This window comes from Bactrocera neohumeralis, chromosome 3 (genome assembly GCF_024586455.1).
Source record: "Bactrocera neohumeralis isolate Rockhampton chromosome 3, APGP_CSIRO_Bneo_wtdbg2-racon-allhic-juicebox.fasta_v2, whole genome shotgun sequence".
NCBI lineage: Eukaryota > Metazoa > Arthropoda > Insecta > Diptera > Tephritidae > Bactrocera > Bactrocera neohumeralis.
The window spans coordinates 32,641,098-32,657,104 of NC_065920.1; the positions used below are offsets into that span (position 1 = coordinate 32,641,098).

The 16,007-nt window shown below is 35.6% G+C and overlaps 1 protein-coding gene across 1 annotated transcript in view; it reads left to right on the forward strand.

Annotated features, from left to right (window-relative positions):
• The first annotated feature begins 302 nt into the window (after positions 1 to 302).
• Positions 303 to 16,007, forward strand: part of LOC126753891 (zinc finger protein ush) — a 232,292-nt gene continuing 216,587 nt past the window's right edge. Inside the window, exon 1 of the mRNA XM_050465639.1 lies at positions 303 to 660. Within this exon, the coding sequence (XP_050321596.1) occupies positions 618 to 660 (43 nt within the window). The 5' untranslated portion in view covers positions 303 to 617. The remainder of the gene's footprint in view (positions 661 to 16,007) is intronic.

The following is a 16,007-nucleotide window of genomic DNA, read 5'->3' on the forward strand; positions in this document are numbered from 1 at the left end:
TTGTACGCTCATTGCAACTTATCATCAAATGATGAAATGAATTTGGCATTTTATCACACGAAATTGATCTCGAAAGCCGCAATTGAAAAAAGATTTAAATGCAGTTGATAATAGTTTGAGTATGTGAAATAAAAAAGGGAATGAAATTGATTAAAAACAAACCAAAATTTAGAAAACAATAACAATACCGAAAAGAGTTTCAAAGGAAATGATAATTCAAAAAAAGTGGAAGTGTAAAAGTTAACTAAACGTAATTTATGTATATACTAAAAAATAATTAAAATATATTCGATTAAAAAGCATTAGCACAAGTATAGTGATTTTTCAAAGAAATAATTACATAAAAGTGATTGTTTTTCTCCAAAATAATGCAACCAATGTGCTGTTAACTTCTTGAAAATTTTAATGTGGTAAAAATTTTCAAAATTCATATGAAAAAAAATTTAAAATAAAATATATATTCGCTATCAGTTGTGATTATTAAACTATATAAATATCAACATTGTGGTTTTCTTTATTAATAAGAGCGCTTTGCCGTCATGTTTGACGTTTCTTAGCCACTTGAAACTAAATTTGGAAACAAAACTGCAACAAATTGAGGATTTGTTCGGCGTACAATGTCCCGACGCAAACAGTTAAATCCAAAACCGCTTAATAAAGGTAAGTACCGTTGAATATGTATTTATGGGTATACTGCAATCTAATGAAAATTTATGAGAAGAGTTTTATGAAAAATTGTATAAAATATATTTTTTCGGACATTAGCCAACACTAAAAAGTATATACATATATGGTGGACCGATTTTACCAATTTTGCCACTAAATAATATTGTGGTCCACTTAATTTTATTAAAATATTACACACATTTATCGATACATACATATAATTTGAAGTCAACATAGTGGTCGAAAATCACTATAAGTATTAGATATAAATATTGCCTAGAGGACTGAACCGATTTTTGTACACTTTTGACGCAAGGTCAAGAAAGGACGCACTAATTAATAAGCTTCTTATATTCGAGTCCTGGAGCAAGGACAAGTAAGGTTCGAATTCGTCAATTTTTAGATAAGAGTTGTCACCAATTTAAAGAGCTATTTGCGTTAAGTGCAATTTCCATTCATCACTCATTGATTTAAAATAGTGGAAACTTTGGTGGACCTAGCTTTAATAATCGGTGTGATATGTATATATGTATAGACTATTAGGGGATTGGGCCTTGTCCACTTTCTAAATATTTTTACACTGCGAATGTCTCTCTCTATTGTGATCATGTTTTAATTTGTTAACATTATTTATTGTTAAAGTTGTGGTTGAGTCCATTTTGATGGTACGTTCCTCTTTAGAAAGCTGGTAGATCTCTTTTTTTAAGCTGAGTTTGATTCCAGGATTTTGGCAAGCATCATAGTAATACCAAGATCTTTGTGAGAACTTTCCTTACGACTGGTTATTGTTGTAATTATCTAACGTGGTATTTTTAACTGAGTTTGATTCAGGCTGTTTAGCAAGTCTTCATAGTAATAGCCAAATTTCGCCATACAAAAATTACTTTGTTAATCTTTCCCGACGGAGCAGATTGGGAAACGAATCTATGTCAAAATCTTGTTGTGCGACTCTGATTTGGTGCCACATTATCACATCGTCTTAAACTCAACAAACTGTCAAAGTGAAAACAAACAAATTAAATTAAAAAGTAACAAAATAAAAAAATATAGAATAAATAAATGAAAATGACAGAAAGTAATATCAATAAGGAAGGAAGGGCTAAGTGCTGTATAAAGTCACCCAGAAGTTCCAAAATCATTATACTAGGTATATGGAGGCGCAGAGAAGTATTGACCCTACTCAGCCCATTTTTGATACACAGGTTTACTAGTATCAGAAAATTATTATCTCTGAATTTCTTTTGTATATCCCATACATTTACCGATACTTTCCAATAGATACTGGGGTCCACATATTCGGTATCTTGGTGGCATACTATAAAGGCATTATTTTATTCCGTTACATTAATTACTTTTTGATTTGTGTACTGGGAAGTGAAAGTCTATTAAAATCAATGGAAAGAAATAGTTGATTGGTGATTTCACCAAAAAGTGGGCGTTGCCACGCCCATCGTCCAATTTTCATACCAGCTCTGATAAAGCCCTTTCACACTATTTTGGGTGTAAAATTGAATGTCTTTGGCGTATTTCTTCTTCTTCTTCTTAATTGGCGTAGACAATGCTTACGCGACTATAGCCGAGTTAACAACAGCGCGCCAGTCGTTCAGTTTGGCGTATTTAGTTACTGATTTATTGTGCTTTTAGTAGTTTTTAACAGTACCGTTATATGAGTTATTTTCCGATTTCATGCATTTTCACAGTTTAGGTAGGGGTTCTTATACTATTTGCGCTGGGCAAATTGGGTTCTTGTAGCCTTAGTGGCTTAGAAGATATGTACTTATATATGTATATAAACTTATTAGAGGGCGGAGCCATGCTTACTTTTTCTAGCTTTTAGCTTCTTGCTACTGCGAGCACCTGTGCCCAATTAGAGATTTATAACTTAATTTATTGCTTAGTTGTGGCATCTCATAAGTTTTTGGTCCATGGTTTTTTGTGGGTGTGGCAGTGGTCCGATTACGCCCATCTACGATTTGTTTCATCAAGATATCTAAATTTTTACACAGCTTGCATGAACAGATAACAGCATCTCCGTCAGACAGACAGACAGTCACCCGGATTTCCACTCATCTCATTATCCTGATTTATTATAACCCTATATCTATCTTGCTTAGTTTTAGGTGATACGTACAACCGTTTGGTGAACAAAACTATTATGCTCTGTAGCAATAGATCTTCTAGTACTTTTGACACTTTCATGGGATTTTTATTACGGCAACCTAAGGCTATATCATATGCAAATGTTTCTCAATATATTATTACCTGCAATAACATCTGCTATATATAGGACATATAGAGTTTGGTTTGGCACTACCCTGAGGTATACCCTTATCGGTCGTTCATCGCATATGAAACTACCTCCGTTAACAGTAAATTTCCAATGTTTAGAACAAGACACCAATGTCTTATGAACGACTAACGTCATTTAGTGAGCAAGGTCCGATTCTGCCCATCTCTAATACCATCCTCCTCAAAGAGAGGCGGTACTATCGATAAAATTATCATTATTTTTTTTTTAACTTTTTTGAGGTTATTTACTATTCTTAATGGTGAAATTCAATTCATATTTATATACGTTCAAACTGATCTTTTCACAAAATAGCCTAATTCTAGCCCAAACTGCTTACATTACTGAAACGCTTACTGAAATGCTAAATTTATCAGAAACCATTTTTTATCTCTACTTTTAAATGAAAACAAATTAAGTCACACAATTTCACAATCAAATGTGTGTGTATGTGTTTGTTAAAGATAGATATGCAAAACGTATTTATTTTCAGCCCAGTCGTTTCCGGTATCGCCTATATACACTTATATCTCTAAAGTTTTTCATACCAACCCGCATCAAAACTCGGCCCGGAAGCGTTGTATCGCAATTTGATATGAAATGGCACCACAGCACACTCGATAAAGAAACGCTAAATGAATTAAGTTTCACTCATTTATGCTACAAACATGCATAAACTTGTACTAGTGCTCCAATAATGCTATGTCTTCAGAGAAATTTACTTTTAAGGAAGTAAAAATAGGCTGCTACAGTATTCATTCGATAATTGAAGCATATAAATTTTGTAATTGTAGTTTTAATCCCTAAAATATCAGACTATATTCTTCTTCTTAATTGGCGTAGACACCGCTTACGCGATTATAGCCGAGTTAACAACAACGCGCCAGTCGTATTTTCTTTTCACTACGTGGCGCCAATTGGATATTCCAAGCGAAGCAAGGTGCTTCTCCACTTGGTCCTTCCAACGGAGTGGAGGTCTTCCTCTTCCTCTGCTTCCCCCGGCGGGTACTACGTCGAATACTTTCAGAGCTGGATAGTGTTTTCGTCCATCCGGACAACATGACCTAGCCAGCGTAGCCGCTGTCTTTTAATTCGCTGAACTATGTCAATGTCGTCGTATATCTCGTACAGCTCATCGTTCCATCGAATGAGATATTCGCCGTGGCCAATGCGCAAAGGACCATAAATCTTTCGCAGAACCTTTCTCTCGAAAACTCGTAGCGTCGACTCATCGGTTGTTGTCATCGTCCAAGCCTCTGCACCATATAGCAGAACGGGAATTATGAGCGACTTATAGAGTTTGGCTTTTGTTCGTCGAGAAGGGACTTTACTTTTCAATTGCTTACTCAGCCCGAAGTAGCACCTGTTGGCAAGAGCAATCCTGCGTTGTATTTCATCCGAGGCAGTTGGTAATCTTTCATTGGGGGGGCTTTTTACGTGGCGGGTCCCAATGTAGGGAATGTTTCGCCTTCTCACTTTAGCTCGCCTTCGAACGGATGTTCTTAGGCTACCCAGAGGATACTTGGTTCGTGGTTAGACCGGAAGTTGTGAGCTGCTTGAGTCATATGTAAAAGAATCGTTTCCGGCCACTCCCAAGTGAATGGCGATCAGAAAACTTTCCTCACTTGCGTGAACTTTTACACATGACTCCATCCTCCTAGACTGAATTAGATTGACAAAATAACTTGTATATGTGCGCCTTAGCTACATAATTTTATGGTCTGCCCAAAATTTTGCAAAATGCTTTATCACCCTGCTTTAATACTTAATATTCCCGACTTCTCCATTCTATTATACAAAAATCGGACTATAGGGAGATCCTTTTTCTTTTGACTTGCCGCACTAAGAAATAGTTTCTTACATATGTACATATGTAGATCAGAACGACATTGAATTCATCCAAAGTCTTAGATGTCTATGAAAAAAAAGCCGGGCTTAGCACTGAAAAAGATTGTCATTAAGTCATTGACCATTGTAACATCAAAAAATCCAAAATAAAATTTTAAGTACTCTCGTATATTTTCAGTGATTTTCGTTTCTTCACAACTTTCAATCGTTTGTAGTCATCATACATATCTGGTAGCAATATCAACAATGACGTCTTGATTTCATTGTGATAACTTGGTATTTTGAGAGGTTTTACGAATTTGTTCAAGCATTTATTACGTTCTTCTCATATTATAGATCAAGTGCTACTATATTATGGACAATTTTAAGTAGCGAGTAATTTCGTTTGGTGTTTCGCATAGATTAAATAAAAGGAACACGCCGCTTTTCGCATTATTTGCGGAAGTAAAATTTGATCACATTTCGCCTTGAGTAACAAGTTTCTTCGCAGAATAGTTGTTGTGAACTTGTAAGTCCGGTGACAGGTTGCCAGGTTGTAACTATCCTATAACTAGACGATCTCGCGTCGTAATTTTGAGTGTGTTTTGTTTGAGTGCTTTGAAAAAGTTTGTAATCACCGTGCACCGTGTAAGGGGTTTGCAAAAGCAAGGTAATCCCCCTTTTGGCTCATGATAGAAGGGAAAACTGAAAGAAGAGGAAAGCTGAATGTCTTTAAATATGGATAATTATTGTTTTTCTAACTTTTTGTTGTTATTTTATTTTTTTCTAACTAGCACAACGCTCAAAAGTGTTTCTAAAAATAAGTTTGCTAAAGATATTTTAAAAGAAAATCGAATTAAAAAAAAAACCATCTTCCAACGATATATAAACCAATCTTGGCTATTCATGTGTATGAATGTATATGTGTTTGTATGCGTGTGCAGTGTAATAAAAAACGCATACGAAACATTTCCGTGCTTAAATAACGGGTGAGCACGTTTTATTGATTACACACTGCGGACTGCACCACGGTTCTTTACTAAATGTTCTTTGTTTTTGTTCTATTCAGTTTTCGCATATTTTGTTTGTTTTTGTTTTAGTTTTGTAGACAAGAATAATATGGAGCAGCAGTTGAAACGCTTATCTCCATTGAGATATGCAAAAGTAAAATACGACTTAGTTTAGAAATAATTATATTGTACGACCCGCATAGCCACATGCTATGGAATACCTGCAGCTTTCCTGCTAAGGTGCGAAGTTGAGCGGTCGTGAAGTAGTTAATTGAAATAGATTGCGAATGCTCGATAGTGTTGAAGGTGCCATAAGTTGTGGCATTTAAATAAAGTCGTATTGGCAGTAAAGCGCGATAATGTGCCAAACTCTCACACACACACACACACACAAACATACACGTGCGCACAAGTGCATATGGCTGAGGGTGTATGGGTGTGTGGAATGCCGGCGATACATCAACTTAAGTGGCAACAACGAAATGTAATTAACTAATAAGGTGTGACCAAGCATCACAAAAGAACAAACTAATAAATTTGTCTGTAAACTCAGCCACAAGCGACAACAGAGAAGCGAAGGAAACCAAAAAGCTGTGAAAAAGTTAATATGTCAATAACCAGCGAACGCTTTCAAATATTTACAGCAAAAATGCTATACAACAACAAAGAATAAAATGTTAGCAATTTGAAATATTTTGCGGTTTGCTTGTTGTTATTTGAGTTACTGCTATTTATGCATACAATTGCCATATCTATATGTATGTATCTATATACATATATGTATATGTATATGTATATAATGTGGTATTCTGCACTTTTGCTTGGCTTTTATTTGTCTCACAGCTGTTGTTTTGCAGCTGGTCAGGTTCTGTTTATATTCATTACAACTGTTACACGCCCAGACACCTTGTTAATAACTGTACATTAATAATTATGAATTTATTAATTTATATGCGAAATCATAACTTGAGCCTTCGCTGCCGTGATCTAGTTTGTTCGTTTGTTTTGGGTTGTAATCCTGCTCAAACATCCTTGTTATAAGGCTTTTCCAGCTGAGAAACGGTAATATAACATCATTCAATTGGTTTACATACGCTATTCGGTTTATGATGCTATTGATCAAATGTATAAGTAGGATCGATAGCATGTACAACAAGTAAGGAAGGCTAAGTTCGGGTGTCACCGAACATTTTATACTCTCGCATGATAAAGTGATAATCGAGATTTCATTATACGTCATTTACATATTTTTCAAATGCCGTATTTTTGTAAAGTTTTATTCCGCTATCATCAATGGTTCCTAATGTATATATTATACGGAGAAGGCATCAGATGGAATTCAAAATAGCGTTATATTGGAAGAAGGCGTGGTTGTGAACCGATTTCACCCATATTTTGTACATATCATCAGAAAAGATTATATACCGAATTTCATTGAAATCGGTGAAGTAGTTCCTGAGATATGGTTTTTGGTCCATAAGTGGGCGACGCCACGCCCATTTTCAATTTTTAAAAAAAGCCTGGATGCAGCTTCCTTCTGCAATTTCTTCCGTAAAATTTAGTGTTTCTGACGTTTTTTGTTAGTCGGTTAACGCACTTTTAGTGACTTTCACCATAACCTTTGTATGGGAGGTGGGCGTGGTTATTATCCGATTTCTTCCATTTTTGAGCTGTATATGGAAATGCCTGAAGGAAACGACTTTGCAGAGTTTGGTTGACATAGCTATAGTAGTTTCCGAGATATGTACAAAAAACTTAGTAGGGGGCGGGGCCACGCCCACTTTTCCAAAAAAATTACGTCCAAATAAGCCCCTCCCTAATGCGATCTATTGTGCCAAATTTCACTTTAATATCTTTATTTATGGCTTAGTTATGACACTTTATAGGTTTTCGGTTTCCGCCATTTTGTGGGCGTGGCAGTGGGCCGATTTTGCCCATCTTCGAACTTAACTTTCTTATGGAGCCAAGAAATACGTGTACCAGTTTCATTTTGATATCTCAATTTTTACTCAAGTTACAGCTTGCACGGACGGACGGACGGACAGACGGACAGGCGGACGGACAGACATCCGGATTTCGGCTCTACTCGTCACCCTGATCACTTTGGTATACATAACCCTATATCTGACTCTTTTAGTTTTAGGACTTACAAACAACCGTTAAGTGAACAAAACTATAATACTCTCCTTAGCAACTTTGTTGGCATTGTAGGTGGGCGTAATGAGACCACTGTCACTGTCAAAAACCTACAAAGTGTCAAACTAAACTGTAATAAAGGATCACAGTAACAAGGGGTACCTGTGGGCTAAAATCTTTGAAAAAGATGGCCACGGGGCCGGCCTTCTAACTGGCTTAATGTAAATATCTCCTAAACTATTCAAACTACTAAAACCAAATTCGCTGAGTACAACTCCCTTAAACAACCCCACTGACAGTGGACGAAATCGGATGATAAACCCGTCCACTTCCCATATAATGGTACTGTTAAAAACTACTAAAAGTGCGATAAAACAATAACTAAATCCGCCAGAGCCATTAAGGTTTATCTCCGAGGTGGTATGAGAAGATGTTAGGGGCCGGGGTAAAAACTGCACGATAGCCATGGCACCGCAGCCGCACACTTTTAGGTGAAATCACACCTGACTCTTTTCTTTCGAGTGTAAAAATCAAGGAGAAATTATTGTAACGGGATATAAATTTGCGCGAAAAATGCCCTCATAGTATGCCACCTTCTGACCAAAAATTTATCCAAATGTAAAAGAACTATTCAAGCGTCTCGCTACCGAATATTTGGATCGTAATATCTACAGTTGACCATTTACGGCAAATATCGGTCACAGTGTGAGATATATAATTGAAATTAAGGAATGAACCATCCTGACAATGGATCTCTGTGTGTAAAAAATGGATTGAATTAGGTCAACCATTACCTTAGCTGCCATATACCTAATATAAAGATTTTCGAAATTCCAAAACTTCGAAAACTTGACCTAGCCCCCATATAACAAATATATAACAACCAGGCGACTTTACTCCATATGATTGGTATTGGTATGTGAGGTACCTTAATGAATCTCAAGAAACATTTTAATAGTATGTGGTATCTTAAGTATGTTGGCAAAAATAAATGAAATCGGATCGATACTACCCCAACACCCATATACTACATATAATGATTTTTGTTTTTCTAATAAACCTTATGTCGTCGAACATGTCGGTCAGTGTATGAGTAATATGTATATATATGTACATATAATTGCTTGAATTCCGATCCTCAGGTTGACGTTTTGCAGCCAAAGGCATTTAATGGCTTTGATTCTTGCAATTTGTAAGAGTATAAAATGTAGAGTTGCATTCGAGCAGGCCTTCCTTACTTGTTCTAACTTTGTCTAATTTTTGGTCTCAAATCATGTGGTAGTCAATGTTATATGTATGTATGTATGTATATAGATCGCTGATTTGTATTAATGTTGTCACATGCTAAATCCATCAAGCTTACCAAGTTTCATTGTGACTTTTAGTGTTTCAACTATCTATTCAACAATCTGATAAGAACTAAAAATAACGACTTTGTATTGAAAATGTACATACAAACCTAAATATACTTAGATTGAAGGAATATCTATGTATGCTATAGACACGGTTCGCCTAATATTGCATACTTTGCGAATTAAAGTTTTTTTGATTGGCTTTTAAGGTGGTTATTGTTAGGCTAATGTGTTCTAAGATAAATCGTCAATAGTACTGGATAGAAACTGTAAAATAACTATATACATAAGTATATGATCGGTAATGCCATTTTCGGTATTTGTCGATCTTTTCCATTCTTGTTGAGATATGAGTAATTTGATTTTATGCACATTTCTCATTTCACAAAATTTACTCATAACATCACTAAATATATCTTTTTTACATTGTTTTGGCAAAAACGCAATATAGCTTTCCATCGAATGTTGCTTTTAATTTCATGAAAGTGACTTGTATTTCCTTATTTTAGCACGATCTTATAGTGCTCCTACGTATACCTATCTATAGCCACAATATATGTATGTACCTTCCTTTCGGTTGATTTTATATTGAAATGAAAAGGCAGTACTTTTCTGTATAAGCACAATATTTGTTGCCGCCAAAAAATTATGAAATTGGTCCACACGCTCTTGAAGCTCCCATATACCCAACTTATTATTTTCCTTGTTTTTGCTAGCGTTGTACAACCGACCGATATGAAATATTTCTTTATCATAACAAAATTATTGCTTTTTGTTGTTGTAGTGGTAAGTGTGTAACTTAAATACATTACCACTTCTTCTTCTTCTTTACTGGTGTAGACACCGCTTACGCGATTATAGCCGAGTTAACAACAGCGCGCCAGTCGTTTCGAGTCGAGTCGAGTTGAAGAGGGAAGCGAGACGCACTTGCAGACAGAAAAAGAAAGAGGCCGAAATGCGTGAATACGAAGAGCTTGATAAGCTGGCCGACCGGGGTAATGCTCGAAAATTCTACAAAAAAATGCGGCGGCTTACAGAAGGTTTCAAGACCGGAGCATACTCTTGTAGAACCCCCAAAGGTGATCTAGTCACCGATGCCCAGAGCATACATAAATTATGGAGGGAACACTTCTCCAGCCTGCTGAATGGCAGTGAACGTACAACGCCAGGAGAAGGCAAACCCGATTCTCCGGTCGATGACGATGGAGCAGATGTTCCATAGCAAGTTCGAATAGCAATTGCCCGCCTGAGGAACAACAAAGCGGCAGGGCCGACGGATTGCCGGCCGAGCTATTCAAACAGGGCGGCGAAGAACTGATAAGGAGCATGCGTCAGCTTCTTTGTAAAATATGGTCGGACGAAAGCATGCCCCACGATTGGAATTTAAGTGTGCTATGCCCAATCCATAAAAAAGGAGACCCCACAATCTGCGCCAACTACCGTGGGATTAGCCTCCTCAACATCGCATATAAGGTTCTATCGAGCGTATTGCGTGAAAGATTAAAGCCCACCGTCAACAAACTGGTTGGACCTTATCAGTGTGGCTTTAGACCTGGCAAATCAACAACCGATCAGATATTTACCATGCGTCAAATCTTGGAAAGGATCCGTGAAAGGAGAATCGACACACACTATCTCCTCGTCGATTTCAAAGCTGCTTTCGACAGCACGAAAAGGAGCTGCCTTTATGCCGCGTTGTCTGAATTTGGTATCCCCGCAAAACTAATACGGCTGTGTAAACTGACGTTGAGCAACACGAAAAGCTCCATCAGGATCGGGAAGGACCTCTCCGAGCCGTTCGATACCAAACGAGGTTTCAGACAAGGCGACGCCCTATCGTGCGACTTCTTTAACCTGCTGCTGGAGAAAATAATTCGAGCTGCAGAACTTAATCGAGCAGGTGCAATCTTTTATAAGAGTAAGAGAGAGTTGAGCTGTATGAGATATACTTACATTACTACTACGCATTGTGAAATATCGCTGCTTAAAAGTTAAGCAAATCTATAATATTTGTTCCAAGATTGAAAGTATTTTTTTCTGCAAGTGGCTTTACGTATTACTTTCACGCAATTTTTTAGATAATACAAATTTTATTTTCTTATGTTAATATTTGATCAATCCCCGTCGCCATTTTTCAAACAAACCAAGAAATTAATCACTTTTCTTGGTATATATAACGGTTTTGATTATAAATGCCAGTATATATGTACATACATATGTGTTTATGCATATTAATATAAAAAATATAAGCGATTATCAACCGTTGGATTTACTATAGAGCATTACTCATTTCTGACTGTTTCTGCACTCTGAGTCACTTTTCTAAGTTTTGATAAACAGAAGCAACAAATAAAACAATAAAATCACATACCTAACCGCAACTGATTAACGCCAGGGTGTAAGTACAATGCAAGCACAAAAACTACAGATAAAAAGAAGTAAGCCAGAGTTAGTTCGGGCGGAAAGGAACATTTGATACCCTTTAAGGGGTTAGGGGTAGTTAGAATTTTCAAAAAATTATTTTATTTTTTTTGCATTTTCGTTAAGTGTAATATCTTAAAAATATTCTCTGAAAATTTCACGTTGATCCGATAATTAGTTTTTGAGTTATTCGACAAATAACAAAGAGAGTTCGTAGTGTGAAACTTTAAACGCGTTTTTCTCAAAACTATGTTTTTTGAACTGGTGACAATTGTAACTCGAAAACCGCTCAGTAGATTTTAATGAAATTTATACAGCTTTTAGAATACATAATAAACTCGAGCCTGATTAAAGGTTTTTCTTTGCAAAATTTCGATTTTTTAAGACCAATTAACTGTTGATTTTTCCCCTTTTTTCGCCTTTGTAAAAACATTGGAATACCTTGTGCAAAATGTTGCACCTTGGTACAAAAACGAAAGCGAATAATTAGTTACTTACGAGTATGAGTACGCAGTGAATTTATCAACTCATTAATATGTATCAGCTTATTACGAAGGAAGAAAGAGTACTTACTATATTAAAGAAATCATTCAGTTGTGATAAAACCGAACTTGACTTCACTAAAAGCACAATATTTTATTCTTTTGTGAATTTAATGTTTCGCTTTGCCGTTCAAATTCTGTAGCATGAAATTTATGCGCATTATATACTAAATATGTATGTATATCTGCCTATATGTAGTACATACATCGATAATGTAACGAATATACACGTACAGGGTTTTTCAAAAAGAGAGATAAAAATTCTTAAAATAAAATAATTATTAAGAAAATCCAAACAGTTTCATTTTACAATCGATACAATTAAGTTCTGAATATAACATCATTCAACTTCTTTTACAGAAAGAAATTCGATGAACCCAATTTTCGAGTACTTTTTCCACTAAATCAAGTGGAATGTTATGAATAGTACGTTCAATATGGTCTTCTGAAGCTTGAAGATAGTCTGGCTTATTGCTAAAGACCAATGACTTCAAATAATCCCACAAGAAATATTCTAATGGTGTTAAATCACAACTTCTCACAATTTATTCAAATAATCCAATTTCTAAATTTATTCAATAATTGTGTTATTGCACGTGTTGTGTGGCACGTAGCTCCATAGTAAAATATAATTTTTTCTGCCCCATTCCTTTTAGTCCTCTGAAATTTATTGTGGTCTCTCTTTTTTCTTCTCTTTTCCATTATTGTTTTATGTACCCCTGAAATCACAATGAAAGTATAGTATATATGTACATATATACTTTTATAGTATATAGATATATATATATGTATTTGAACAGCTGGGCATTTTTTCACTGAATTGCATTCTACAAATTTAATTTGACAGAGAAATAAGTTTATTATAGCGTTTCAAAAAACACCCATAATCCTACCAATTTGAAATTTATCAAAATGAAGTGACCAAGGATATCTAAACTGTCCAGATTCCTACTACATTTTTGGTATTCAAAATCAGAATTTACTAAGCACATTGACCTAAAGTAGTATCTTGTAGTAATACTATTCATATATATGTATGTATGTATATCATACATAATTTTTTATTGTACGAGTATAGTATCTCCAAACATAGTTTGGGCTATGAGGCATGAGCAAAAATATCAACTCAACAAGAATTCGGTCATTCCGGTAAAAGCATTTGTCAGTGTTTTTGGACAAAAGTTTGTGTCAAATTTTGTGAAGATATCTCGTCGAATGAAAAAGTTTTCTATAGAAGGTTCCCCACTTTTTTTTAAGAAAAAACACAGAAACTTCAAATTAATTGAGGAATGTTCATTATCATTCGAAAGAACTAGCTTTGGCATTTATTTTTAAATATAATATTATCTCTTTTGTTGAGTCCAAAGTTTGAGCATTTTGACTGGTAACTGGCGAACGAAATGCGCCAAGGCCTGAATGCGGGATTGTCCGCATAGACTTCAAAGGTTGCTCTTCGACCCAAATGTGGAAATTTGGCTTGTTTGCCAGAATTGGGCCTCATCGATGAAGCGGCTTAAGTTCTTGCACATGCGGTATTTTGTATGCTTTCAATTTAAGATCTCGACGTTTTATACGCGTACGTCAGTTCGAGTTGCTGCGGACAGCCCCGTATCGGCTCTCCATGTGTACACTCTCAGCTACGGCTGTTATATTTTGTTCACTGCGAGCTGGATATTCCACATATTATCCAATAATGAATGCTGGGTCTCAAGATGGGTGAAGGTGCTGCGAATAGTACGCTCAGTAGGCCGATTGTGTTAACCATAAGTTGAGCGAAACGCCCGAAAAACATTCTTCACAGAACGTGAACGTCTTTCCGTGATGAAATGCCAAACATTACTGAACAAAAATAGCATGACAACTTGACACGACTCACACGTGATCTGTCAAAAAAGGGCTACTGAAGAAGGTACATCTACTTGGATCACCCTATATTTATTTGAATATTCCGTTACAGTTAAATAAACAAAGCATAATTTATTATTATTTGTATTTATTTGTTGTTGTAGTTTACAAAATAATTAAATTTAAACGCGATAAGAGTGGAGACCGAATGTGATACCATTTGGGAAACAAAAACACGAGTATTTGGTTGTGGTAATACGAGTAGCGTATGGCGCAAAGTGCACGTGCAAATATTAACAACAACAACAAACATTCGTATGTATTTCGTGCAATCGTATTTATATTTTAAGCACCACTGCTGACTGTGATGATTTGCTGCTGATGCAGGTGATGATCATGGGAACGAACGGTGGTGGCACTGGCAGTGGCAAAGGCAGTAATAGCTGGCGCTCGTTTCGCGACTCACACGCGCCCACACATACCCATACATATTGCACCTATAAACATACATATGCACTTATATATGTACATATAGTAAATACAATGGGGAACAAACGAAAGCAACAACCCAAGCAGCCAGCCGATATATGAATGGATAAGCTGCCAGCCGTGTCATTGGCGCAGGTGGAAAAGAAAAACTTAACACCGCTTTGCATACGTATAAGTACACAGTTTTGCTTCTTTTATTTTTGGTCTACACTTTATTGTTTTTTATTCTCTGTTTATAGTTTCATTTTTAGTTCATTTGCGATAGCGCACAATGGAAAATATGCAGCGATAAGAAATTTTACAGTTACAACGTCCAAGTAGTTGCCGGCAGTTTGCGTCGAGTTGGAACTCTTCGCTGTTCCAACACTCACATCTGTAGGGTGGTTCATAATATCAGCGATATTTATCAATGACATATTTTCTATATCAAAAATTTAATCCATATAACGGTTAACATTTTCCTGTCCTGATTTAGTTGGCTTGTGACCCATTAAAAATATTTCTAAAGACATCGGTATATTCTAATATTTGATCGAAAATGTTCAAGGAGGTGACAATCCTGCCCTAGAATACCTTTGATTTAAGTCTTTCTTAACTCAATTCAATTTGATATCCGAATTTTTGAATTTATTATTTTTTTTTTAATTTTATTTAAAAGAATAGGTGGCAACCCTTTAAGAAAATATTTCCAAAGTAAGTCTACTTAAATATTTTCAGTGCATTTTTTATCACAAGCTATCTCAAAACAATGTGGAAAATCACAGAAATCATTTTAGCTCGCTTCAAAGGCGATCTACATACATACATATATACTGCGAGCGTGTCGGACTATTTGCAAAAATAATTCGAAATTTATAAAATTCGTTAGTTTTCGGAAAATTTCGTATTTCCATACAAAATGTATTTTGCTTAGATCACTTATGACTTTTTAAAATGCGTTAGCAGAGCTTTTTGAATTATACAAACATATATGTATACTAGTGAAAGGCCTTTGAAAATAATAAAAATTCACTAAAATTTTTAATAGGCTGAAATCCATTCGAAAAGAAACATGAAGTAATGGAAATGAATTGAAAATAAGTAAGGAATGAATAAGTGCGTGTGTAACCGAACATTTCATTCTCTTGCAACTTGCAAGAATCAACGCCAGGGAAATACTTTAAGGTGTAAAACGTCAACCAGAGGATCGGAATTCAAGAAATTTAATATACACATATACTATACATGACTCATTCACTGGCACAAAGATACAGTGTTATCAGTAAAACATGCTCTCTCATTTTCTTTGGAATAACTCACATATTCGCCGATATATGCGGTAGAAAGTCACCCGGAAGTTCGAACATCTTTATATTTGGTATATGGAGGTTCAGAGAAGTATTGACTCGACTCCACAAATTTTTAATATACAAAGATACTATTATCAGGAAAA